The sequence below is a fragment of the Salmo salar genome, chromosome ssa03 (assembly GCF_905237065.1).
Source record: "Salmo salar chromosome ssa03, Ssal_v3.1, whole genome shotgun sequence".
NCBI lineage: Eukaryota > Metazoa > Chordata > Actinopteri > Salmoniformes > Salmonidae > Salmo > Salmo salar.
The window spans coordinates 814485-840709 of record NC_059444.1 but is presented as its reverse complement, the minus strand read 5'-3'; the positions used below and the strand labels follow the sequence as shown (position 1 = coordinate 840709).

The 26225-nt window shown below is 46.4% G+C and overlaps 1 protein-coding gene across 1 annotated transcript in view; it reads left to right on the top strand.

Annotated features, from left to right (window-relative positions):
* Positions 1-24554, top strand: part of myom1a (myomesin 1a (skelemin)) — a 98342-nt gene extending 73788 nt beyond the window's left edge. Inside the window, exons 30-37 of the mRNA XM_045714357.1 lie at positions 4076-4163; positions 10340-10378; positions 10656-10761; positions 14048-14211; positions 20378-20414; positions 20728-20750; positions 20860-20915; positions 21364-24554. Coding sequence (XP_045570313.1) covers positions 4076-4163; positions 10340-10378; positions 10656-10761; positions 14048-14211; positions 20378-20414; positions 20728-20750; positions 20860-20915; positions 21364-21621 — 771 coding nt within the window. The 3' untranslated portion in view covers positions 21622-24554. The remainder of the gene's footprint in view (positions 1-4075; positions 4164-10339; positions 10379-10655; positions 10762-14047; positions 14212-20377; positions 20415-20727; positions 20751-20859; positions 20916-21363) is intronic.
* Positions 24555-26225: the final 1671 nt, after the last annotated feature.

The window sequence follows — 26225 nt, the reverse complement described above, 5'->3', positions numbered from 1 at the left end:
GAAGTTGCAGTGGGGGGGGGGGGGGTGGACAGACGGTGGAGAAGACCTGGGTCACATAATGTCCTCTACTTCCAAACTACTCAAGGTGCCTCTGATGTAGCTTGTCTGTATAATAGAACTAATGTGCAAGCTCCACCTGCCCTGCATGCTGGTCAAGCTAAATGTATCAAAGCTCAAGTATTTGCCATCCAACAGGCTATGTATTTAACCCAGGTCTGGTGTTGTGAAGGGTTCAGTTAACATTTGCTTCTAACCCAGCTATGCTACGCTATACAATATGCTATCAGTCTAACGCCTACCATAACTACTGTATGCTAACGGCCTACATTTACAGCTTACTATACTGTCCCTCCCTGACACACAGACTCTTACATGATGACATTTTGCTTATATCATGTCATACCAGACACTCGTACGCTGTCAGTCAGCAGATAGTTGGAATAATAGGACTGATGTCTATGGTTGTCACTCTCAGTATATTAGATGTGAGCATGTGCTGTTTGGTGATGCTTCCAAAAAAATAGCTATTTTATTATGACACTAATGTTTAAACCAGGGCTGTCCAACCCTCTTCCTGGAGATCTACCGTCCTGTGGGTTTTCAGTCCAACACTCTTCCTGGAGATCTACCGTCCTGTGGGTTTACAGTCCAACCCTCTTCCTGGAGATCTACCGTCCTGTGGGTTTACAGTCCAACCCTCTTCCTGGAGATCTACCGTCCTGTGGGTTATCAGCCCAACCCTCTTCCTGGAGATCTACCGTCCTGTGGGTTTTCAGTCCAACCCTCTTCCTGGAGATCTACCGTCCTGTGGGTTTAAAGCCCAACCCTCTTCCTGGAGATCTACCGTCCTGTGGGTTTTCAGTCCAACCCTCTTCCTGGAGATCTACCGTCCTGTGGGTTTACAGTCCAACCCTCTACTGATCTACCGTCCTGTGGGTTTACAGTCCAACCCTCTTCCTGGAGATCTACCGTCCTGTGGGTTTAAAGCCCAACCCTCTTCCTGGAGATCTACTGTCCTGTAGGTTTTCAGTCCAATCCTCTTCCTGGAGATCTACCGTCCTGTGGGTTATCAGCCCAACCCTCTACCGATCTACTGTCCTGTGGGTTTAAAGCCCAACCCTCTTCCTGGAGATCTACTGTCCTGTAGGTTTTCAGTCCAACCCTCTTCCTGGAGATCTACCGTCCTGTGGGTTATCAGCCCAAACCCTCTTCCTGGAGATCTACCGTCCTGTGGGTTATCAGCCCAACCCTCTACCGATCTACCATCCTGTGGGTTTAAAGCCCAACCCTCTTCCTGGAGATCTACCATCCTGTGGGTTTAAAGCCCAACCCTCTTCCTGGAGATCTACCGTCCTGTGGGTTTTCAGTCCAACCCTCTTCCTGGAGATCTACCATCCTGTGGGTTTAAAGCCCAACCCTCTTCCTGGAGATCTACCATCCTGTGGGTTTAAAGCCCAACCCTCTTCCTGGAGATCTACCGTCCTGTGGGTTTTCAGTCCAACCCTCTTCCTGGAGATCTACCATCCTGTGGGTTTTCAGTCCAACCCTCTTCCTGGAGATCTACCGTCCTGTGGGTTTTCAGTCCAACCCTCTTCCTGGAGATCTACCATCCTGTGGGTTTTCAGTCCAATCCTCTTCCTGGAGATCTACCGTCCTGTGGGTTTTCAGTCCAACCCTCTTCCTGGAGATCTACCGTCCTGTGGGTTTTCAGTCCAATCCTCTCCCTGGAGATCTACCGTCCTGTGGGTTTTCAGTCCAACCCTCTTCCTGGAGATCTACCGTCCTGTAGGTTTTCAGTCCAACCCTCTTCCTGGAGATCTACCGTCCTGTGGGTTTAAAGCCCAACCCTCTTCCTGGAGATCTACCGTACTGTGGGTTTTCAGTCCAACCCTCTTCCTGGAGATCTACCATCCTGTGGGTTTTCAGTCCAACCCTAATTTAATTAACACACCTGATTCTACTAATTAGCTGCTCAAAAAGACATTAACTAGCTGAATCAGATATGCTAAATTAGGGCTGGACTGTAAACCTACAGGACAGTAGATCTCCAGGAAGAGGGTTGGACAGCCCTGCTGTAAACCTTATGTTCACTTTATGAACGTAGCAAATATCTATGATGTAGTTTCACTTAAGTATCAAACTCTTCAACATGTATGCCCATATATCATAAATATATGGTAGTTCCATGAGCTGAGTTTCAATAGGTAAAACATGATCTGCATTCAGTCCCAATGCATTGGCATTAGACGTGATATTCTGTTCAAATTAAGGGAAAATAATGGAGGTACAAAGAAATGTCTTATCGTCACATTGAATGCCGAGTCTCAAAGTGCAACAATGGCCATTCGGATGTCAGTGTGTGAGAGAGGGGTGGAGCCAGTGCCAGAGCATGGGTCAGACGAGAGGTACACCTCCACCACCACTCCCCTAGAGGGCGCTACAGCTGCAGCTATAGGCTGCTACATTAACCTGCTTATCTTGTAATCCGCAGTGGGTTGTGGTTAAAACAGACACTGAATCTGAGGACTGGGGAGAGAATTGCAACAGCAGGCGTCATGGAGGCACCACCAAGACACAACGTCTGGACTGATACTTTATTTAAAGCCACAAGTCACGCCACTGTCTGTTCACCTATCAGCTCGCAGCATCTTGGCAGGAGAAAAGCTTTGTCTTTTCGGGACTACAAGTTTCTCTGTGTGATCTGCATTCTGTCTGCTATCTATGTTAGCAGAACTCAGGCCACATCCCAGATGGCACCCTATTCCCTATGTACACTACCATTCAAAAGTTTGGGGTCACTTAGAAATGTCCTTGTTTTAGAAAGAAAAGCACATTTTTTGTTCATTAAAATAACATCAAATTGATCAGAAATACAGCGTAGACATTGTTAATGTTGTAAATTACTATTGTAGCTGGAAACAGCAGATTTTTAATGGAATATCTACATAGGCGTACAGAGGCCCATTATCAGCAACCATCACTCCTGTGTTCCAATGGCACGTTGTGTTAGCTAATCCAAGTTGATCATTTTAAAAAGGCTAATTGATCATTAGAAAACCCTTTTGAAATTATGTTAGCACAACTGAAAACTGTTGTTCTTATTAAAACTAGCTTTCTTTAGACTAGTTGAGTATCTGGAGCATCAAATTTGTGGGTTCGATTACAGGCTCAAAATGGCCAGAAACAAAGACCTTTCTTCTGAAAAGACTGGTGTTTTGCGGGTACTATTTAATGAAGCTGCCAGTTGAGGACTTGTGAGGCGTCTGTTTCTCAAACTAGACACTCTAATGTACTTGTCCTCTTGCTCAGTTGTGCACCGGGGCCTCCCACTCCTCTTTCTATTCTGGTTAGAGCCAGTTTGTGCTGTTCTGTGAAGGAAGTAGTAAACAGCGTTGTACAAGATCTTCAGTTTCTTGGCAATTTCTCGCATGGAATAACCTTCCTTTCTCAGAACAAGAATAGACTGATGAGTTTCAAAAGAAAGTGCTTTGTTTCTGGCCATTTCGAGCCTGTAATTGATCCCACAAATGCTGATGCTCCAGATACTCAACTAGTCTAAAGAAGGACAGTTTTACTGCTTCTTTAATCAGGACAACAGTTTTCAGCTGTGCTAACATAATTGCAAAAGGGTTTTCTAATGATCAATTAGCCTTTTAAAATGATAAACTTGGATTAGCTAACACAACGTGCCATTGGAACACAGGAGTGATGGTTGCTGATAATGTGCCTCTGTACACCTATGTAGATATTCCATTAAAAATCAGCTGTTTCCAGCTACAATAGTCACTTACAACATGAACAATGTCTACACTGTATTTCTGATCAATTTGATGTTATTTTAATGGACAAAATGTTTTGCTTTTCTTTCAAAAACAAGGACATTTCTAAGTGACCCCAAACTTTTGAAAGGTAGTGTACATTTGGGCATTACTTTTGGCCAGAACTATGAGATTGTATAGGGAATAGGGTGTGATTTGGGACAGAGGCTCAGATTGCCTCTGTAACTGATGAGGGCTGGTTGAGTGTGTTTCCAGGTCTCTGACGGTCCTACTCTCTGACTCTAACCCTGTTCCAGTTGTCCAAGAAGGATGCAGGTGTGTACGAGGTGAAGCTAAAGGATGCCAGAGGAAAAGACAAGAGCATGTTCAACCTGACTGAAGCAGGTACTGAGACACCTCTACTGTGTTCTAGAACAACCTATGTCATGTATATACTGTGTTCTAGAACACCTCTGTCACAGCTCTACTGTGTTCTAGAACACCTCTGTCATGGCTCTACTGTGTTCTAGAACAACCTATGTCATGTATATACTGTGTTCTAGAACACCTCTATCATGGCTCTACTGTGTTCTGGAACAACCTATGTCATGTATATACTGTGTTCTAGAACACCTCTGTCACAGCTCTACTGTGTTCTAGAACACCTCTGTCATGGCTCTACTGTGTTCTGGAACAACCTATGTCATGTATATACTGTGTTCTAGAACACCTCTATCATGGCTCTACTGTGTTCTGGAACAACCTATGTCATGTATATACTGTGTTCTAGAACACCTCTGTCACAGCTCTACTGTGTTCTAGAACACCTCTGTCATGGCTCTACTGTGTTCTGGAACAACCTATGTCATGTATATACTGTGTTCTAGAACACCTCTGTCACAGCTCTACTGTGTTCTAGAACAGGGTCTCCCAAACTCAGTCCTGTGGCCCCCCCTGGGTGCTTTGGTTTTGCCCTAGCACTACACAGCCGATTAAATATCACTCTGAAGATGAGTTGGTTATTTGAATCATCTTCTGTATGGGGGAGTTTTGCTAAAAGCCCTGAAGCTCAATCTGAACATTAACACTTGTCGCTTGCGGTACGGTTTTGGAAGCATAAGGACCTTATATTTCATATGAGAGAAATTAGTAAACTCAAGGTTAAACTGATACACACCTTGATAGGGTTAGGCCGTGCGTCATTTGAGACGGATCCTGCCGGAACAGGATCTGGCTCTTTGTTTTGGACTGTTTCAGTACGACACTCATTTGCCCTGGTCTGGTACCTCTCCTGACATGATGTTTAAAATGTAAAAATTCCAATAAAAGTGATCATTGTTAATTCGAGTTGCCTCTTCTGTAATTCTCCTGCCCTCTAAAAAACGTAATGTGAAAATATGCCTGATATTCTAAGAATTGATTGGTGTTGGGCCGGCCCAGGTTTATGCTTTGTGCAACACTGTAGCCTAGAGACAGACCAGTGTGTGGCCATTGCTGTGGTGTAACACTGTTGCCTAGAAACAGACCAGTGTGTGGCCATTGCTGTGGTGTAACACTGTAGCCTAGAGACAGACCAGTGTGTGGCCATTGCTGTGGTGTAACACTGTTGCCTAGAAACAGACCAGTGTGTGGCCATTGCTGTGGTGTAACACTGTTGCCTAGAGACAGATCAGTGTGTGGCCATTGCTGTGGTGAGAGAGAGAAGCACAACTGAATATCTCACATAACTTGAGTTACTGAAATGAAATCATTCAGATTACTACACCAGGAGTAGGCCTGTAATTTAGCCAGAGAGGATCAATAGCTTTTTTTCTTTTTTACATGTATTTTTAAATAGCCTAGCTGTGGCTATTGTGTGTAGCCCGATCACAGGGTATGACTACAGTCGGGAAAGTGCGGCAAATTTATCAGTGAACAACGTGCAGCCAAAACAGGACTTTTGCAATATTTCAAATACAATCGCAGGAAAACACAAGTTGGAAAGCAAATGGCTCCTACTGAAAAGAGAAGACTAATCTGTCTGTAGGCTACCAAACTATGTTATCCAAATAGGCCTATTGAGCAAACAGCATTTTTTTACAAAGTAAAACCAGAGAGATATAAGCTTTTGGCAGAAGCGCATCAGCCATTTCCGGTGAGTGAGCTGTGTATCATAGGGTGAGTCAGTGAAACCGGAAAGCTTTGTTAGGACTACTATTTCCTCGTCATATTGTACAATATGTCTCTCCTCCACACACCTAGGCCTAAGCTATTGGTGGATTCAACACAAAGTCGTTTTTTATTGATCTCAGTTTGTTAGTGTCAAATTAGCCTGTCATTTCGATCATTTGTGCAGTATTAAAAAATATTCAGTCATGTAAAATTATGTAGAATTGTATGAAATGAGTTTATAAAAGGCCACATTTTTCCCGGACCTTAGGCTACGAAACATTTCCCACGTGTGCAACTTCTGAAAGCGCCTCTACTCTACTGCTCTATTCCACTACGCAAAAGCCAAAATAATGCTATATTAAAGCTCTGCATGGTCAACCCGACGTCTACAGTGGCCGTACAGAATTTACTGCGATGCGGTATCTGCAGAAGTCAGGGCGTTCATTCATATTTCTTGCACTTCGCAGAGGAGAGCTGTTGTGAAGTAAGTTGTCAAGGAAGTGAGTTTTTGTTTATACAGGACCTCCCGCCCCCACTTACTGTCAACCAATCATGTAAACGTGGGGCTATACAGAACTATACTGAGCCCTCCGCATTGTTACAAAATTTGGGAGGCGAAAGGCATCGCAGTACAGAGCTCAATATGGCCTCCACGAGCCTCCGGTGGCTCTGCATCACACCTTCTGTACGGCGCCTCCGGACCACATTGTTGGATAAAACATAAATCTAGCTATTATAGAGGTGCTTTTTTTTCATGCGTTCCGGTACCTCAGAGCCGCCCAGGTCGCCCCCCTCCCGGCTAACTTTTTGTTCCAGCACCTCCCGATTTACAAATTAAGCTCTGGGATTAGGGTTAGGGTTCCCACACAGCCATAACTCCATTATAGAGTGCTTGTTTACGGAAGACAATGCTATCTAGCATGCTCCAACACCTGTGTGTAAGAGTAACCCTGGAAGTATAGTGAAGTGTAGTTTGAGGAGAACCAAGCTGATGGAGGAAGAGTAACCCTGGAAGTATAGCAGAAGTGTAGTTTCTAGCATGGGGTCACCCATAGCTGTATGGATCTGTGTGTAAGAGTAACCCTGGAAGTATAGTGGAAGTGTAGTTTCTAGCATGGGGTCCCCCATAGCTGTATGGATCTGTGTGTAAGAGTAACCCTGGAAGTATAGTGGAAGTGTAGTTTCTAGGATGGAGACACCCATAGCTGTATGGATCTGTGTGTAAGAGTAACCCTGGAAGTATAGTGGAAGTGTAGTTTCTAGCATGGGGTCCCCCATAGCTGTATGGATCTGTGTGTAAGAGTAACCCTGGAAGTATAGCGGAAGTGTAGTTTCTAGCATGGGGTCACCCATAGCTGTATGGATCTGTGTGTAAGAGTAACCCTGGAAGTATAGTGGAAGTGTAGTTTCTAGCATGGGGTCCCCCATAGCTGTATGGATCTGTGTGTAAGAGTAACCCTGGAAGTATAGCGGAAGTGTAGTTTCTAGCATGGGGTCCCCCATAGCTGTATGGATCTGTGTAAAACTGCTACAGTAAGTGTATTTTTTATTTATATGAAGGATTCTTTCTCACTGATGAAAGATGCATAAAATCAAATGTTATTTGTCACACGCGCCGAATACAACAGGTGTAGACCTTAAAGTAAAATGCTTACTTACAAGCCCTTAACCAACAATGCAGTTTTAAGAAAAATACCCCCCAAAAATAAGAAATAAAAGTAACAAATAATTCAAGAGCAGCAATAAAATAACAATGTGGAGGCTATATACAGGGTGTTACGGTACAGAGTCAATGTGGAGGCTATATACAGGGGGTACCGGTACAGAGACAATGTGGAGGCTATATACAGGGGGGGTACCGGTACAGAGTCAATGTGGAGGCTATATACAGGGGGTACCGGTACAGAGTCAATGTGGAGGCTATATACAGGGGGTTACCGGTACAGAGTCAATGTGGAGGCTATATACAGGGGGTACCGGTACAGAGTCAATGTGGAGGCTATATACAGGGGGTACCGGTACAGAGTCAATGTGGAAGCTATATACAGGGGGTACCGGTAGAGAGTCAATGTGGAGGCTATATACAGGGGGTACCGGTACAGAGTCAATGTGGAGGCTATATACAGGGGGTACCAGTACAGAGTCAATGTGGAGGCTATATACAGGGGGTACCGGTACAGAGTCAATGTGGAGGCTATATACAGGGGGTACCGGTACAGAGTCAATGTGGAGGCTATATACAGGGGGGTACCGGTACAGAGTCAATGTGGAGGCTATATACAGGGGGTACTGGTACAGAGTCAATGTGGAGGCTATATACAGGGGGGTACCGGTACAGAGTCAATGTGGAGGCTATATACAGGGGGGTACCGGTAGAGAGTCAATGTGGAGGCTATATACAGGGGGTACCAGTACAGAGTCAATGTGGAGGCTATATACAGGGGGTACCGGTACAGAGTCAATGTGGAGGCTATATACAGGGGGTACCGGTACAGAGACAATGTGGAGGCTATATACAGGGGGTACCGGTACAGAGTCAATGTGGAGGCTATATACAGGGGGTACCGGTACAGAGTCAATGTGGAGGCTATATACAGGGGGTACCGGTACAGAGTCAATGGGGAGGCTATATACAGGGTGTTACGGTACAGAGTCAATGTGGAGGCTATATACAGGGTGAGGTACAGAGTCAATGTGGAGGCTATATACAGGGGGTACCGGTACAGAGTCAATGTGGAGGCTATATACAGGGGGTACCGGTACAGAGTCAATGTGGAGGCTATATACAGGGGGTACCGGTACAGAGTCAATGTGGAGGCTATATACAGGGGGGTACCGGTACAGAGTCAATGTGGAGGCTATATACAGGGGGTACCGGTACAGAGTCAATGTGGAGGCTATATACAGGGTGTTACGGTACAGAGTCAATGTGGAGGCTATATACAGGGGGTACCGGTACAGAGTCAATGTGGAGGCTATATACAGGGGTTCCGGTACAGAGACAATGTGGAGGCTGTATACAGGGGGTACTGGTACAGAGTCAATGTGGAGGCTATATACAGGGGGTACCGGTACAGAGTCAATGTGGAGGCTATATACAGGGGGTACTGGTACAGAGTCAATGTGGAGGCTATATACAGGGGGTACCGGTACAGAGTCAATGTGGAGGCTATATACAGGGGGTACCGGTACAGAGTCAATGTGGAGGCTATATACAGGGGGTACCGGTACAGAGTCAATGTGGAGGCTATATACAGGGGGTACCGGTACAGAGTCAATGTGGAGGCTATATACAGGGGGTACTGGTACAGAGTCAATGTGGAGGCTATATACAGGGGGTACCAGTACAGAGTCAATGTGGAGGCTATATACAAGGGGGTACCGGTACAGAGTCAGAGGTAATATATACATGTAGGTAGAGTTATTAAAGTGACTATGCATAGATAATAACAGAGAGTAGCGGCAGCATAAAAGAGGGGGGGGCAATGCAAATTGTCTGGGTGGCCATTTGATTAGATGTTCAGGAGTCTTATGGCTTGGGGGTAGAAGCCTTTTGGACCTAGACTTGGCGCTCTGGTACCGCTTGGCGTGCGGTAGCAGAGAGAACAGTCTATGACTGGGGTGGCTGGAGGGCCATATGTTTCAAAAGCAGTATCGCAAGCGATGATTATTGACATTTCTAAACGTTAAAACACAGAGTCGGGATTGTAGTTCACATGAGGTAGTCATGGGCAAACTAATGGCTGGAAACTATAGAGAGAAGGCAGAATGCCGCCTGGAGCTTGAGAGCTAGGTACCACTGTGTTCTAGAACACCTCTGTCATGGCTCTACTGTGTTCTAGAACACCTCTGTCATGGTTTCACTGTGTTCTACTATGTTCTAGAACACCTCTGTCATGGTTTCACTGTGTTCTACTGTGTTCTAGAACACCTCTGTCATGTTTCCATTGTGTCTTAGAACACCTTTGCCATGGCTCTACTGTGTTCTAGAACACCTCTGTCATGGTTTCACTGTGTTCTACTGTGTTCTAGAATACCTCTGTCATGGCTCTACTGTGTTCTAGAACACCTCTGTCATGGCTCTACTGTGTTCTAGAACACCTCTGTCATGGCTCTACTGTGTTCTAGAACACCTCTGTCATGGTTTCACTGTGTTCTACTATGTTCTAGAACACCTCTGTCATGGTTTCACTGTGTTCTACTGTGTTCTAGAACACATTTACATTACATTTAAGTCATTTAGCAGACGCTCTTATCCAGAGCGACTTACAAAACCTCTGTCATGGTTTCACTGTGTTCTACTGTGTTCTAGAACAGCTCTGTCATGGCTCTACTGTGTTCTAGAACAACCTATGTATCTCTCTAAGGTAAAACTTTGTCCACTACTGTGACTATGGTTGACTACTAGTAATGACTGTAATCTGTTCCAGGTTACCAAACGGTGCTAAACGAACTGTTCAGGGTGATTGGTGAGTCTCATCATCTACATGTTATTAAACAGATACACAGCATGTGGAACATTGTGTTCTATAAACCGGGTGGTTCGACCCCTTAATGCTGATTGGCTGAAGGCCGTGGTATATCAGACCATATACCACGGGTATGACCCCAAAAATATTTGTACTGTTCTAATTACATTGGTAACCAGTTTATACCACACACTGTTGTTCCTTATTGCTCAAGTATACAATATGATTGAATAATGAACAATGAAGTTTCTTATCCTGTCTGCGTTGTCTCCTCCAGCCAACTCATCTACTGAGATCAGTGTGAAGAGTACAGAACATGGAATCGTCCTCTACTCCCTGATCACCTATCACATGGAGGACCTCCAAGTCGGCTGGCAGCACAAGTAAGATTCTGGACCCAATGTCTCCCTACCCTAACCCTCCACATACCATACCTAACCCTCCACATACCATACCTAACCCTCCACATACCATACCTAACCCCATACCATACCTAACCCTCCACATACCATACCTAACCCTACCACATACCATACCTAACCCTACCACATACCATACCTAACCCTACCACATACCATACCTAACCCTCCACATACCATACCTAACCCATACCATACCTAACCCTCCACATACCATACCTAACCCTACCACATACCATACCTAACCCTACCACATACCATACCTAACCCATACCACATACCATACCTAACCCTCCACATACCATACCTAACCCTCCACATACCATACCTAACCCTACCACATACCATACCTAACCCTCCACATACCATACCTAACCCTACCACATACCATACCTAACCCTCCACATACCATACCTAACCCTCCACATACCATACCTAACCCTCCACATACCATACCTAACCCTACCACATACCATACCTAACCCTACCACATACCATACCTAACCCTACCACATACCATACCTAACCCTACCACATACCATACCTAACCCTACCACATACCATACCTAACCCTCCACATACCATACCTAACCCTCCACATACCATACCTAACCCTCCACATACCATACCTAACCCTACCACATACCATACCTAACCCATATCATACCTAACCCTACCACATACCATACCTAACCCTACCACATACCATACCTAACCCTCCACATACCATACCTAACCCTACCACATACCATACCTAACCCTCCACATACCATACCTAACCCTACCACATACCATACCTAACCCTCCACATACCATACCTAACCCTACCACATACCATACCTAACCCTACCACATACCATACCTAACCCTCCACATACCATACCTAACCCTACCACATACCATACCTAACCCATATCATACCTAACCCTACCACATACCATTCCTAACCCTACCACATACCATACCTAACCCTACCACATACCATACCTAACCCTACCACATACCATACCTAACCCTACCACATACCATACCTAACCCTACCACATACCATACCTAACCCATATCATACCTAACCCTACCACATACCATACCTAACCCTACCACATACCATACCTAACCCTCCACATACCATACCTAACCCTACCACATACCATACCTAACCCTCCACATACCATACCTAACCCTCCACATACCATACCTAACCCTACCACATACCATACCTAACCCTACCACATACCATACCTAACCCTACCACATACCATACCTAACCCTACCACATACCATACCTAACCCTACCACATACCATACCTAACCCTCCACATACCATACCTAACCCTACCACATACCATACCTAACCCTCCACATACCATACCTAACCCTACCACATACCATACCTAACCCTCCACATACCATACCTAACCCTCCACATACCATACCTAACCCTACCACATACCATACCTAACCCTCCACATACCATACCTAACCCTACCACATACCATACCTAACCCTCCACATACCATACCTAACCCTACCACATACCATACCTAACCCTACCACATACCATACCTAACCCTCCACATACCATACCTAACCCTCCACATACCATACCTAACCCTCCACATACCATACCTAACCCTACCACATACCATACCTAACCCTACCACATACCATACCTAACCCTACCACATGGAGGAGCTGGAAAATACTATCACTGTCCTACCTAGTGGCTCCATAGCCTCCTACTCCACTAGCTAGTGGCTCCATAGCCCCCTACTGCACTACCTAGTGTTTCCATAGCCCCCTACTGCACTACCTAGTGGCTCCATAGCCCCCTACTGCACTACCTAGTGTTTCCATAGCCCCCTACTCCACTACCTAGTGGCTCCATAGCCCCCTACTCCACTACCTAGTGGCTCCATAGCCCCCTACTCCACTACCTAGTGGCTCCATAGCCCCCTACTCCACTACCTAGTGGCTCCATAGCCCCCCTACTCCACTACCTAGTGGCTCCATAGCCCCCCTACTCCACTACCCTAGTGGCTCCATAGCCCCCTACTGTACTACCTAGTGGCTCCATAGCCCCCTACTCCACTACCTAGTGGCTCCATAGCCCCCTACTCCACTACCTAGTGTATCCATAGCCCCCTACTCCACTACCTAGTGGCTCCATAGCCCCCTACTCCACTACCTAGTGGCTCCATAGCCCCCTACTCCACTACCTAGTGGCTCCATAGCCCCCTACTGTACTACCTAGTGGCTCCATAGCCCCCTACTCCACTACCTAGTGTATCCATAGCCCCCTACTCCACTACCTAGTGGCTCCATAGCCCCCTACTCCACTACCTAGTGTATCCATAGCCCCCTACTCCACTACCTAGTGGCTCCATAGCCCCCTACTGTACTACCTAGTGGCTCCATAGCCCCCTACTGTACTACCTAGTGGCTCCATAGCCCCCTACTCCACTACCTAGTGTATCCATAGCCCCCTACTGTACTACCTAGTGGCTCCATAGCCCCCCTACTCCACTACCTAGTGGCTCCATAGCCCCCTACTCCACTACCTAGTGGCTCCATAGCCCCCTACTCCACTACCTAGTGGCTCCATAGCCCCCTACTCCACTTCCTAGTGGCTCCATAGCCCCCTACTCCACTACCTAGTGGCTCCATAGCCCCCTACTCCACTACCTAGTGGCTCCATAGCCCCCTACTCCACTACCTAGTGGCTCCATAGCCCCCTACTGTACTACCTAGTGGCTCCATAGCCCCCTACTCCACTACCTAGTGGCTCCATAGCCCCCTACTCCACTACCTAGTGTATCCATAGCCCCCTACTCCACTACCTAGTGGCTCCATAGCCCCCTACTCCACTACCTAGTGGCTCCATAGCCCCCTACTCCACTACCTAGTGTATCCATAGCCCCCCTACTCCACTACCTAGTGGCTCCACAGCCCCCCTACTGTACTACCTAGTGGCTCCATAGCCCCCTACTGTACTACCTAGTGGCTCCATAGCCCCCTACTCCACTACCTAGTGTATCCATAGCCCCCTACTCCACTACCTAGTGGCTCCATAGCCCCCTACTGTACTACCTAGTGGCTTCATGTCTCTGTTCCAGTGAATCCTCCATATCTACCTTCCTCATGTCTCTGTTCCAGTGAATCCTCCATATCTACAAATCTATGGATGTATAGAGTGCTCATGTTGATTCAGTGTGTCTGTCTGTGTGTCTGTCTGTGTGTCTGTCTGCAGGGAAGCAAAGATCTCCCACTCTGACAGAGTCCAGTGTGGAGTGACCGGGGAGCAGCTGTGGCTGAAGGTGAATGAGCCCACAGAGAAAGATAAGGGCAAATACACAATAAATATCTGTGACGGCAAGGACGGGGTTAAGAGGTTCTGTGACCTGTCTGGACAAGGTGAGAAACCCACACCCACACCCACACACACACACACACACACACACACACACACACACACACACACACACACACACACACACACACACACACACACACACACACACACACACACACAAACACAAACACACAAACAAACAAACAAACAAACAAACAAACAAACAAACAAACAAAAATAAATAAATAAATAAATAAATAAATAAATAAATAAATTGATTGAGGAGGGGGGTTTCATCATCCACAGTCTGCTGTGTCTGACCTGGTGGTGGTGGTGGGGGCCACAAAACATAGGAACTCATCATGAGGGGCCGCAGTGGCTCACGATTCTGTGTACCTTCATCCATACCCACATCTATACCCACATCCATACCCACATCCATACCTTCATCCATACCCACATCCATACCCACATCCATACCTTCATCCATACCCACATCTAAACCCACATCCATACCTTCATCCATACCCACATCCATACCCACAGCTAAACCCACATCCATACCTTCATCCATACCCACATCTAAACCCACATCCATACCTTCATCCATACCCACATCCATACCCACATCCATACCTTCATCCATACCTTCATCCATACCCACAGCTAAACCCACATCTAAACCCATATCCATACCTTCATCCATACCCACATCTAAACCCACATCCATACCCACATCCATACCCACATCCATACCTTCATCCATACCTTCATCCATGCCCACATCTAAACCCACATCCGTACCCACATCTAAACCCACATCCATACCCACATCTAAACCCACATCCGTACCCACATCTAAACCCACATCCATACCCACATCCATACCTTCATCCATACCCACATCTAAACCCACATCTAAACCCACATCCATACCCACATCATACCCACATCTAAACCCACATCCATACCCACATCATACCCACATCAAACCCACATCCATTCCCACATCTAAACCCACATCCATACCTTCATCCATACCCACATCCAAACCCACATCCATACCCACATCTAAACCCACATCCATACCTTCATCCATACCCACATCCATACCCACAGCTAAACCCACATCCATACCTTCATCCATACCCACATCTAAACCCACATCCATACCTTCATCCATACCCACATCCATACCCACATCCATACCTTCATCCATACCTTCATCCATACCCACAGCTAAACCCACATCTAAACCCATATCCATACCTTCATCCATACCCACATCTAAACCCACATCCATACCCACATCCATACCCACATCCATACCTTCATCCATACCTTCATCCATGCCCACATCTAAACCCACATCCGTACCCACATCTAAACCCACATCCATACCCACATCTAAACCCACATCCGTACCCACATCTAAACCCACATCCATACCCACATCCATACCTTCATCCATACCCACATCTAAGCCCACATCTAAACCCACATCCATACCCACATCATACCCACATCTAAACCCACATCCATACCCACATCATACCCACATCAAACCCACATCCATTCCCACATCTAAACCCACATCCATACCTTCATCCATACCCACATCCAAACCCACATCCATACCCACATCTAAACCCACATCCATACCTTCATCCATACCCACATCCATACCCACATCATACCCACATCTGAACCGTCATCCATACCTTCATCCATACCCACATCTAAACCCACATCCATACCTTAATCCATACCCACATCTAAACCCACATCTAAACCCACATCTAAACCCACATCTGTACCCACATTCATACCTTCATCCATACCCACATCTAAACCCACATCCATACCCACATCTAAACCCACATCCGTACCCACATCTAAACCCACATCCATACCCACATCCAAACCCACATCCATACCCACATCTAAACCCACATCCATACCTTCATCCATACCCACATCCAAACCCACATCCATACCCACATCTAAACCCACATCCATACCTTCATCCATACCCACATCTAAACCCACATCCATACCTTCATCCATACCCACATCTAAACCCACATCTAAACCCACATCTAAACCCACATCCATACCTTCATCTAAACCCACATCTAAACCCACATCTGTACCGACATTCATACCTTCATCCATACCCACATCTAAACCCACATCATACCCACATCATACCCACATCTAAACCCACACCTAAACCCACATCTGTACCCACATCCATACCTTCATCCATATCCACATCTAAACCCACATCATACCCACATCCAAACCCACATCTAAACCCACATCATACCCACATCTGTACCCACATCCATACCTTCATCCAAACCCACATCATACCCACATCCATACCCACACATGCAGTCAGAGCCAGAGCAAGCATTTTGGGGCCCTAAGTGAAATTTAGTTGGGCGGCCCCGCCAATTTAGCCAGCAAAACATTTTAGCGACCCCTCTCTTGACAGCGGAGAGAAAAAGTTAATTTAGAGGTAATTCTCTGCCATTCTACACATTTTGCGGTGGGAGTGGAGAGAAGATTTAGCCTTAACGCTTTACAATAAGGTTCCATTTGTAAAGGGTTTGTAAAGGGTTTTATAAAGGGTTTGTAATTACATTATTAACGGTTATTTAATCATTTGTAAATGTGTTATAAATCATTCATAAATTGGTTATAACTAATCGGTCCACATAGTGTGCATGCTAGTCAGTGCTTTATTTTCAATGGTTGCACAGTTAAACAATAGTTATTTTCTCACTTTTGGTTGTGATGCATTGTTGCTCTGTCCCAGGAACAGAAATGGTTGGTTTTCAGACCAATGGAAAGGAAAGGGGGTCAACATTTATGATGTGTCTTGCCCCACGTTTTGAATCCCTGATGATGTATTGGTACACTTATTTATTCCAGGAATGAAGGCCTCATCTGAAGAGCTCAAGCCATATTATTGGTGTGGTTCGCTGGTTTCATAGAAATCAAATGTATTTATAAAGCCCTTTTTACAACATCAGATGTCACAAAGTGCTATACAGAAACCCAGCCGAAAACCCCAAACAGCAAGCAATGCAGATGTAGAAGCACGGTGGGAACCTAGGAAGAAACCTAGAGAGAAACCAAGCTCCGAGGGGTGGCCAGTCCTCTTCTGGCTATGCCAGGTGGAGACTATAAGAGTACACGGCCATTTAAGGACAGATTGTTCTTCAAGATGTTCATAGATGACCAGCAGGGTCAAATAATAATCACAGTGGTTGTAGATGGTGCAACAGGTCAGTACCTCAGGAGTAAATGTCTGTTGGTCTTTCATAGCCGAGCATTCAGAGGTCGAGACAGCAGATGCAGTAGAGAAAGAGTGCCGAAAACAACAGGTCCGGGATAAGGTAGCATGTCCAGTGAACAAGTCAGGATTCCCTAGCTGTAGGCAGAACAGTTGAAACTGGAGCACCAGTACGACCAGGTGGACTGGGGACAGCCAGGCCAGGTAGTCCTGAGGCACGATCTTAGGGCTCAGGTCCTCTGGGAGGGGAGCGGGAGAGGGAGAGAGAGAATAAGAAGGAACATACTTCAAATTCACACAGGACACCAGATAAGACAGGAGAATTACTCCAGATTTAACAGACTGACCCTAGCCCCCCGACACATAGACTACTGCAGTATAGATACTGGAGGCTGAGACAGGAGGGGGGACGACACTATGGCCCCGTCTGACAATAACCCTGGACAGGGCCAACCAGGTAGGATATAACCCCACCCACTTTGCCAAAGCACAGCCCCCACACCACTAGAGGGATATCAACAGACCAGGCTGAGTATAGACCCCACACCACTAGAGGGATATCAACAGACCAGGCTGAGTATAGTCCCCACACCACTAGAGGGATATCAACAGACCAGGCTGAGTATAGACCCCACACCACTAGAGGGATATCAACAGACCACCAGGCTGAGTATAGACCCCACACCACTAGAGGGATATCAACAGACCAGGCTGAGTATAGACCCCACACCACTAGAGGGATATCAACAGACCAGGCTGAGTATAGACCCCACACCACTAGAGGGATATCAACAGACCAGGCTGAGTATAGACCCCACACCACTAGAGGGATATCAACAGACCAGGCTGAGTATAGACCCCACACCACTAGAGGGATATCAACAGACCAGGCTGAGTATAGACCCCACACCACTAGAGGGATATCAACAGACCAGGCTGAGTATAGTCCCCACACCACTAGAGGGATATCAACAGACCAGGCTGAGTATAGTCCCCACACCACTAGAGGGATATCAACAGACCAGGCTGAGTATAGACCCCACACCACTAGAGGGATATCAACAGACCAGGCTGAGTATAGACCCCACACCACTACAGGGATATCAACAGACCAGGCTGAGTATAGACCCCACACCACTAGAGGGATATCAACAGACCAGGCTGAGTATAGACCCCACACCACTAGAGGGATATCAACAGACCAGGCTGAGTATAGACCCCACACCACTAGAGGGATATCAACAGACCACCAGGCTGAGTATAGACCCCACACCACTAGAGGGATATCAACAGACCAGGCTGAGTATAGACCCCACACCACTAGAGGGATATCAACAGACCAGGCTGAGTATAGACCCCACACCACTAGAGGGATATCAACAGACCAGGCTGAGTATAGACCCCACACCACTAGAGGGATATCAACAGACCAGGCTGAGTATAGACCCCACACCACTAGAGGGATATCAACAGACCAGGCTGAGTATAGACCCCACACCACTAGAGGGATATCAACAGACCAGGCTGAGTATAGACCCCACACCACTAGAGGGATATCAACAGACCAGGCTGAGTATAGACCCCACACCACTAGAGGGATATCAACAGACCAGGCTGAGTATAGACCCCACACCACTACAGGGATATCAACAGACCAGGCTGAGTATAGACCCCACACCACTAGAGGGATATCAACAGACCAGGCTGAGTATAGACCCCACACCACTAGAGGGATATCAACAGACCAGGCTGAGTATAGACCCCACACCACTAGAGGGATATCAACAGACCACCAGGCTGAGTATAGACCCCACACCACTAGAGGGATATCAACAGACCAGGCTGAGTATAGACCCCACACCACTAGAGGGATATCAACAGACCAGGCTGAGTATAGACCCCACACCACTAGAGGGATATCAACAGACCAGGCTGAGTATAGACCCCACACCACTAGAGGGATATCAACAGACCAGGCTGAGTATAGACCCCACACCACTAGAGGGATATCAACAGACCAGGCTGAGTATAGACCCCACACCACTAGAGGGATATCAACAGACCAGGCTGAGTATAGTCCCCACACCACTAGAGGGATATCAACAGACCAGGCTGAGTATAGACCCCACACCACTAGAGGGATATCAACAGACCACCAGGCTGAGTATAGACCCCACACCACTAGAGGGATATCAACAGCCACCAGGCTGAGTATAGACCCCACACCACTAGAGGGATATCAACAGACCAGGCTGAGTATAGACCCCACACCACTAGAGGGATATCAACAGACCACTTCTATCCAAAGGCTGAGTATAGTCCACGAATATCTCCTTCCACTGCATGAGCCCAAGACTTGGGGCACAAAACCAGACAGGAAGATCACGTCAGTGACTTAAGTCAAGAAGCGGGAAGAAAACAAATCCTGGCATGACGTGATGCACCCTTCCCAGGGACGGCATGGAAGAGCACTAGTAAGCCAGTGACTCAGCCCCCGTAATATGGTCAGAGGCAGAGACTCCCAGTGGAGAGAGGGGGAACCGGCCAGGCAGAGACAGCAAGGGCAGTTCCTCGCTCCAGCGCCTTGACGTTCACCTTCACAACACTGGGTCAGACTACACTCAATCATAGGACCTACTGAAGAGATGGATCTTCAGTAAAGACTTAAAAGTAAAAAACTAAAAGTTTGGCAGGTAGCCAAGTAGCAACAAACAGCACAGAGACAAGTCCGGAAATCAACCCCAGGAGTAATGAATCCAGCAGACTCCTGTAAACAGACTGCTCTGAATGCCATTATTTCAGCCCAGGATATGATAACTGTCTCCCAAGCTGACATTAGCTTGCTGTTCCTTTCATCTGAAGGCTGAATGCTGGGTTTAGGGCTGTTTAGCAGCTGGTCACTAATGGGTTGTTTGTCATTGCAGCCTGGGAGGAAGCCTTCGTAGAGTTCCAGAGGCTGAAGTAAGTTCACCAACTCTACACCAGACTTTTAGCTCTGTCATTATGAAGTGTGGAACTCTTGTTCTGCCAGACACAGTGGATGTTGTTATTCCTGACCCTCCTGTCTGTCTGTCTGTCTGTCTGTCTGTCTGTCTGTCTGTCTGTCTGTCTGTCTGTCTGTCTGTCTGTCTGTCTGTCTGTCTGTCTGTCTGTCTGTCTGTCTGTCTGTCTGTCTGTCTGTCTGTCTGTCTGTCTGTCTGTCTGTCTGTCTGTCTGTCTGTCTGTCTGTCTGTCTGTCTGTCTGTCTGTCTGTCTGTCTGTCTGTCTTTCTCAGGGCTGCTGCCATTGCAGAGAGAAGTGAGTGGTTATTTATATTCTCCAATATTATGAAACATTTTCTCTCTTCCTGCTCTGAATGGCACACTGTGAGCCCTTGCGTGTTAACATTGAGTATCCTGTATTGCAGACCGTGCCCGCGTTGTGGGAGGTCTGCCAGATGTGGTCACTATCCAGGAGGGCAAGGTAACTAGGATCTCTCTCCTCCTCTCTCAATTCAAAGGGCTTTATTGGCATGGGAAACATGTGTTTACATTTCCAAAGCAAGTCTCTCTCTAGCGCTCTCACTTCCCACATCTCTCTCTCTCTCCCTCTGTCTCTCACGCTCACTATCTCTCTCTTTCTCTCACGCTCACTATCTCTCTCTGTCTCTCACGCTCGCTCTCACTTCCCACATCTCTCTCTCCCTCTTTCTCTCACGCTCACTATCTCTCTCTGTCTCTCACACTCACTATCTCTCTCTTTCTCTCACACTCACTATCTCTCTCTGTCTCTCACTATCTCTCTCTGTCTCTCACGCTCACTCTCACTTCCCACATCTCTCCTCTCCCTCCGTGTCTGTATGTGAATATGCATGTTTGTTAGGGAACAGTGTTTGATACTGTGCTGACATCATGCCTCCCCACTTCTCCAGTCTCTGAACCTGACAGGCAACGTGTGGGGTGACCCTGCACCCGAGGTCACCTGGATGAAGAACGACAGAGAGCTGGTGTCTGACGAACGCTACGCCCTCAAGTTTGAACACGGCAAGTTCGCCAGCATCACCATCGCCGCGGTAACCACGACCGACTCGGGGAAGTACGCTCTCCTGGTGAAGAACAAGTATGGAACCGAGGCCGGAGAGTTCACCGTGTCCGTCTACATCCCAGAGGAAGAGAAGAAGAAAGAGTAGATGGGGATGGAGGGATGGAGTTGGAATGGGAGGAATAGTTATAATAGGCTGAAGGATGACAGGGCGATTTCCAAAGCTCTTTACCCCAGTGCATGATGGTAAACAGAGAACAGGAGATAAAGATTTGTTGCGGAGAGGTCTTGGTGCGTATTCTTCTGCTGTCATGTTGAAACCAGAAGCCTCTCAGTGCACCATGTCTTATACTGATGTGTTGAATCTAAATGATGAACCTGGAAAGAATCATGGATTTCTCTCCATCTGTCTCTGTCAGCACTGGGATAAACAGCTGGGATAAACAGCTGGGATAAACACTGGGATAAACACTGGGATAAACACTGGGATAAACAGCTGGGATAAACGCTGGGATAAACGCTGGGATAAACACTGGGATAAACACTGGGATAAACACTGGGATAAACACTGGGATAAACACTGGGATAAACGCTGGGATAAACACTAGGATAAACAGCTGGGATAAACACTGGGATAAACACTGGGATAAACACTGGGATAAACGCTGGGATAAACACTGGGATAAACACTGGGATAAACACTGGGATAAACAGCTGGGATAAACACTGGGATAAACAGCTGGGATAAACACTGGGATAAACAGCGGGATAAACACTGGGATAAACAGCTGGGATAAACACTGGGATAAACACTGGGATAAACACTGGGATAAACAGCTGGGATAAACACTGGGATAAACAGCGGGATAAACACTGGGATAAACACTGGGATAAACAGCTGGGATAAACAGCTGGGATAAACACTGGGATAAACACTGGGATAAACACTGGGATAAACACTGGGATAAACACTGGGATAAACAGCTGGGATAAACACTGGGATAAACAGCGGGATAAACACTGGGATAAACAGCTGGGATAAACACTGGGATAAACAGCTGGGATAAACAGCTGGGATAAACACTGGGATAAACAGCTGGGATTAACACTGGGATTAACACTAGGATAAACAGCTGGGATAAACAGCTGGGATAAACAGCTGGGATAAACAGCTGGGATAAACAGCTGGGATTAACACTGGGATAAACAGCTGGGATAAACACTGGGATTAACACTGGGATAAACACTGGGATAAACAGCTGGGATAAACAGCTGGGATAAACACTGGGATAAACACTGGGATAAACTGCTGGGATAAACAGCTGGGATAAACGCTGGGATAAACTGCTGGGATAAACAGCTGGGATAAACACTGGGATAAACAGCTGGGATAAACACTGGGATAAACAGCTGGGATAAACACTGGGATAAACACTGGGATAAACACTGGGATAAACAGCTGGGATAAACACTGGGATAAACAGCTGGGATAAACGCTGGGATAAACACTGGGATAAACAGCTGGGATAAACAGCTGGGAGTTTCACCCTTCAGAAGGATCATAGTGCTATTCTCTACTGTTGTTGCTGCTTGGTTTGTCGTCTGTTTGTAGATGTCAGGATGTTTGTTGTATCCAACCAGGAGATGGTTGACTTGTCTGTCTGCTGCTTTCAGCTGTTACTCTCTTACCTGCTGTTACTACGACATTACTGTGGGTTCCACTTTAGAAATACATTGGACTAAAATTTGAACTCTGACTGGAACTTTCCAACATGTAGAAGAGTCAGAAAACCACAACATATTACAGCCGAGGTCAGAGGTCAGAGGAGACTGGATTGTTAAGGAAGTAAAGGCCCAGCAGGCAGTCTGTGTAGGCATCTCAGATGGCACCCTATTCCCCATGGGCCCTGGTCGAAAGTAGTGCGCTGTATAGGGAATGGGGAGCCATTGGGACGCCTTCTCATTGTGTTTCTGTATAGTCCTGTATCTCTAGTGTGTTTATGTGAGCCGAGCGTGAAACTGGTTCTGGCTGGCACACTGCATCAGGCCTGGATACACAGCACACTGGCACACACTGCCACACACTGGCACACACTGGCACACACAGCATCAGGCCTGGATACACAGCACACCGGCACACACTGGCACACACAGCATCAGGCCTGGATACACACTGGCACACACTGGCACACACTGGCACACACAGCATCAGGCCTGGATACACAGCACACCGGCACACTGACACACAGCATCAGGCCTGGATACACACTGGCACACAATGGTACCCACATGCACACACACACAAAAAAGCTTACTTCTGGAGGCATTTATTACCAGTTTGTCCATAGAATCAGATTTGTATAGGCTGACATGACGCTATACAATATACATTGTGTTCTGACATGACACTGAAGAAAGGAAGGTGAAGTAGGAAGCTAAAGAAGGTAACAGAATGATGTCAAAGATCGTTGTGAGAGCAACCTTTTGTGTTCATTGAAAATAATAACCTACTGTCCTCCTCATGACCCTTGTCCCTGTGTTAATAAAGGATCTTACTCACTGTCTCTCCTCCTCATGACCCTTGTCCCTGTGTCTCTCCTCCTCATGACCCTTGTCCCTGTGTTAATAAAGGATCTTACTCACTGTCTCTCCTCCTCATGACCCTTGTCCCTGTGTCTCTCCTCCTCATGACCCTTGTCCCTGTGTTAATAAAGGATCTTACTCACTGTCTCTCCTCCTCATGACCCTTGTCCCTGTGTTAATAAAGGATCTTACTGTCTCTCCTCCTCATGACCCTTGTCCCTGTGTTAATAAAGGATCTTACTCACTGTCTCTCCTCCTCATGACCTTTGTCCCTGTGTCTCTCCTCCTCATGACCCTTGTCCCTGTGTTAATAAAGGATCTTACTCACTGTCTCTCCTCCTCATGACCCTTGTCCCTGTGTCTCTCCTCCTCATGACCCTTGTCCCTGTGTTAATAAAGGATCTTACTCACTGTCTCTCCTCCTCATGACCCTTGTCCCTGTGTCTCTCCTCCTCATGACCCTTGTCCCTGTGTTAATAAAGGATCTTACTCACTGTCTCTCCTCATCTTCATACAATAGTAGATGGATGTTAGTATAGATTCTATCGACTACCATAGCCAAGTCCACTCAGGACAGAACTGTCTGTTTGTCTAGCATAATAAGCAGGATGTTTTCATGTTATGAATGTGAGGCAACGGAGAGCGACTGACCCAAAGTTCAAGGCCGACCGCGGCACTACTGGAACTGTTTACAGAAAATAGGATCCCCGATCATAGTGAATGGAAAAACAACAATCTTCATGGTCAGTCTTCGTGTAAATAAAAAACAAAATGTCTCGAAGACAATCTTGATACCAATAAGACACCAGGGACCTCATAAAAATGTTCTTAGATTTATACTTGAACTTAGTCGTTAGATCATTTCTGATGTTGTGCTTACGTTCGATTCATAAAAGATACTAAGCATAAAAAAACCTACGAAGCACATTTGTAACTTTTTGCACCTGTGATCTATAAATCTAAAATTAACTTAAAATGGATCAGCAGTCTGATGGTGCACTCCACAACCGACCTTGTTCTGCCCTGCGCCAAATTGCAACGCATTTCCTCTGCTGTTCGGGGATCGGCATAGGGAGTTTTCAGTGGATAGGCCCGGTCACCTAATGGGGTAATTGTGTTACATTATTTTCCACGGGTTAATAGGCTATTATACACTGGAAGAAAAGTACTCACAGAGAAGCCACCGCCTCCACGCTCACCAGCTTCTAGACGCAGGCCTACTCTGCTGTGGCGCAGAATGAATGAGTCGTGCGTAGACCCTGGCCACTTACAGCATACGTTGAGTAGTTGCATACGGGCATCGCAGATGATCTGAACATTCAATGAATGGAAATTCTTCCTGTTAACATATACAAGTTCATCTACAGACGGTGAGCGTAAGGCAATATGCGTGCAGTTAACTGCACCTATGACCCCTGGGAAATTAAATGAGCGGACAAACTCGGGCTTTGATGTGGGCTGTAAATGGGAAACTAATGTATCTCGTGGACAATATGCGTAGAATTGCTTCGATCACTTGTGGCAGGATGCGGCTGAATGACGGCTGTGATATACCCGACCTGTCACTCATTTCCCTCTGGAATGTCCCAGTAGCGAGGAATCCCAGAGTGAACAGCACTTGGACAGATACCGGAATGGCATGATCACAGCGTGTCTTCCTTTCCAGATTAGGGGCTAAATCCGCTTCAATTCTAACAGATCATTTATTGGGAGAGGATAGCGATTTATAAGCCATGCATACAAGTAATTCCGGTCTCTGAAAACTCTCTCCTTTCTAAAAGCAGGTTCAATGTCTTCCAATAAGAACAGCCATGGTTACTTTTTTCTAATTTGACACACTATTAATAGAACATCACATCCTGTTTTTAATTCAAAACACCTTGCGTCTGGAAATTAATTCCTCACACCTTTAATTGATAATTCCTAACAAATTGTTCATAAAGCCAATGCAAAGTTCACCACTGGCTTGGACGCATATGCGTCCCAAACTGCAAAACCACTACATAACCAGCAGGAAAATCCCTTACGTCAAGTTTAGACTTTGCATAGAGATAAGATAATTTCCACGTCAAAGTAAGGTTTTATAAATACCTACTTATGTGATTTTCTGCGTAAGTCTACTTAAGATCAAAATTGATCATAAGTCCATTTTATAAATGAGGGCCCAGA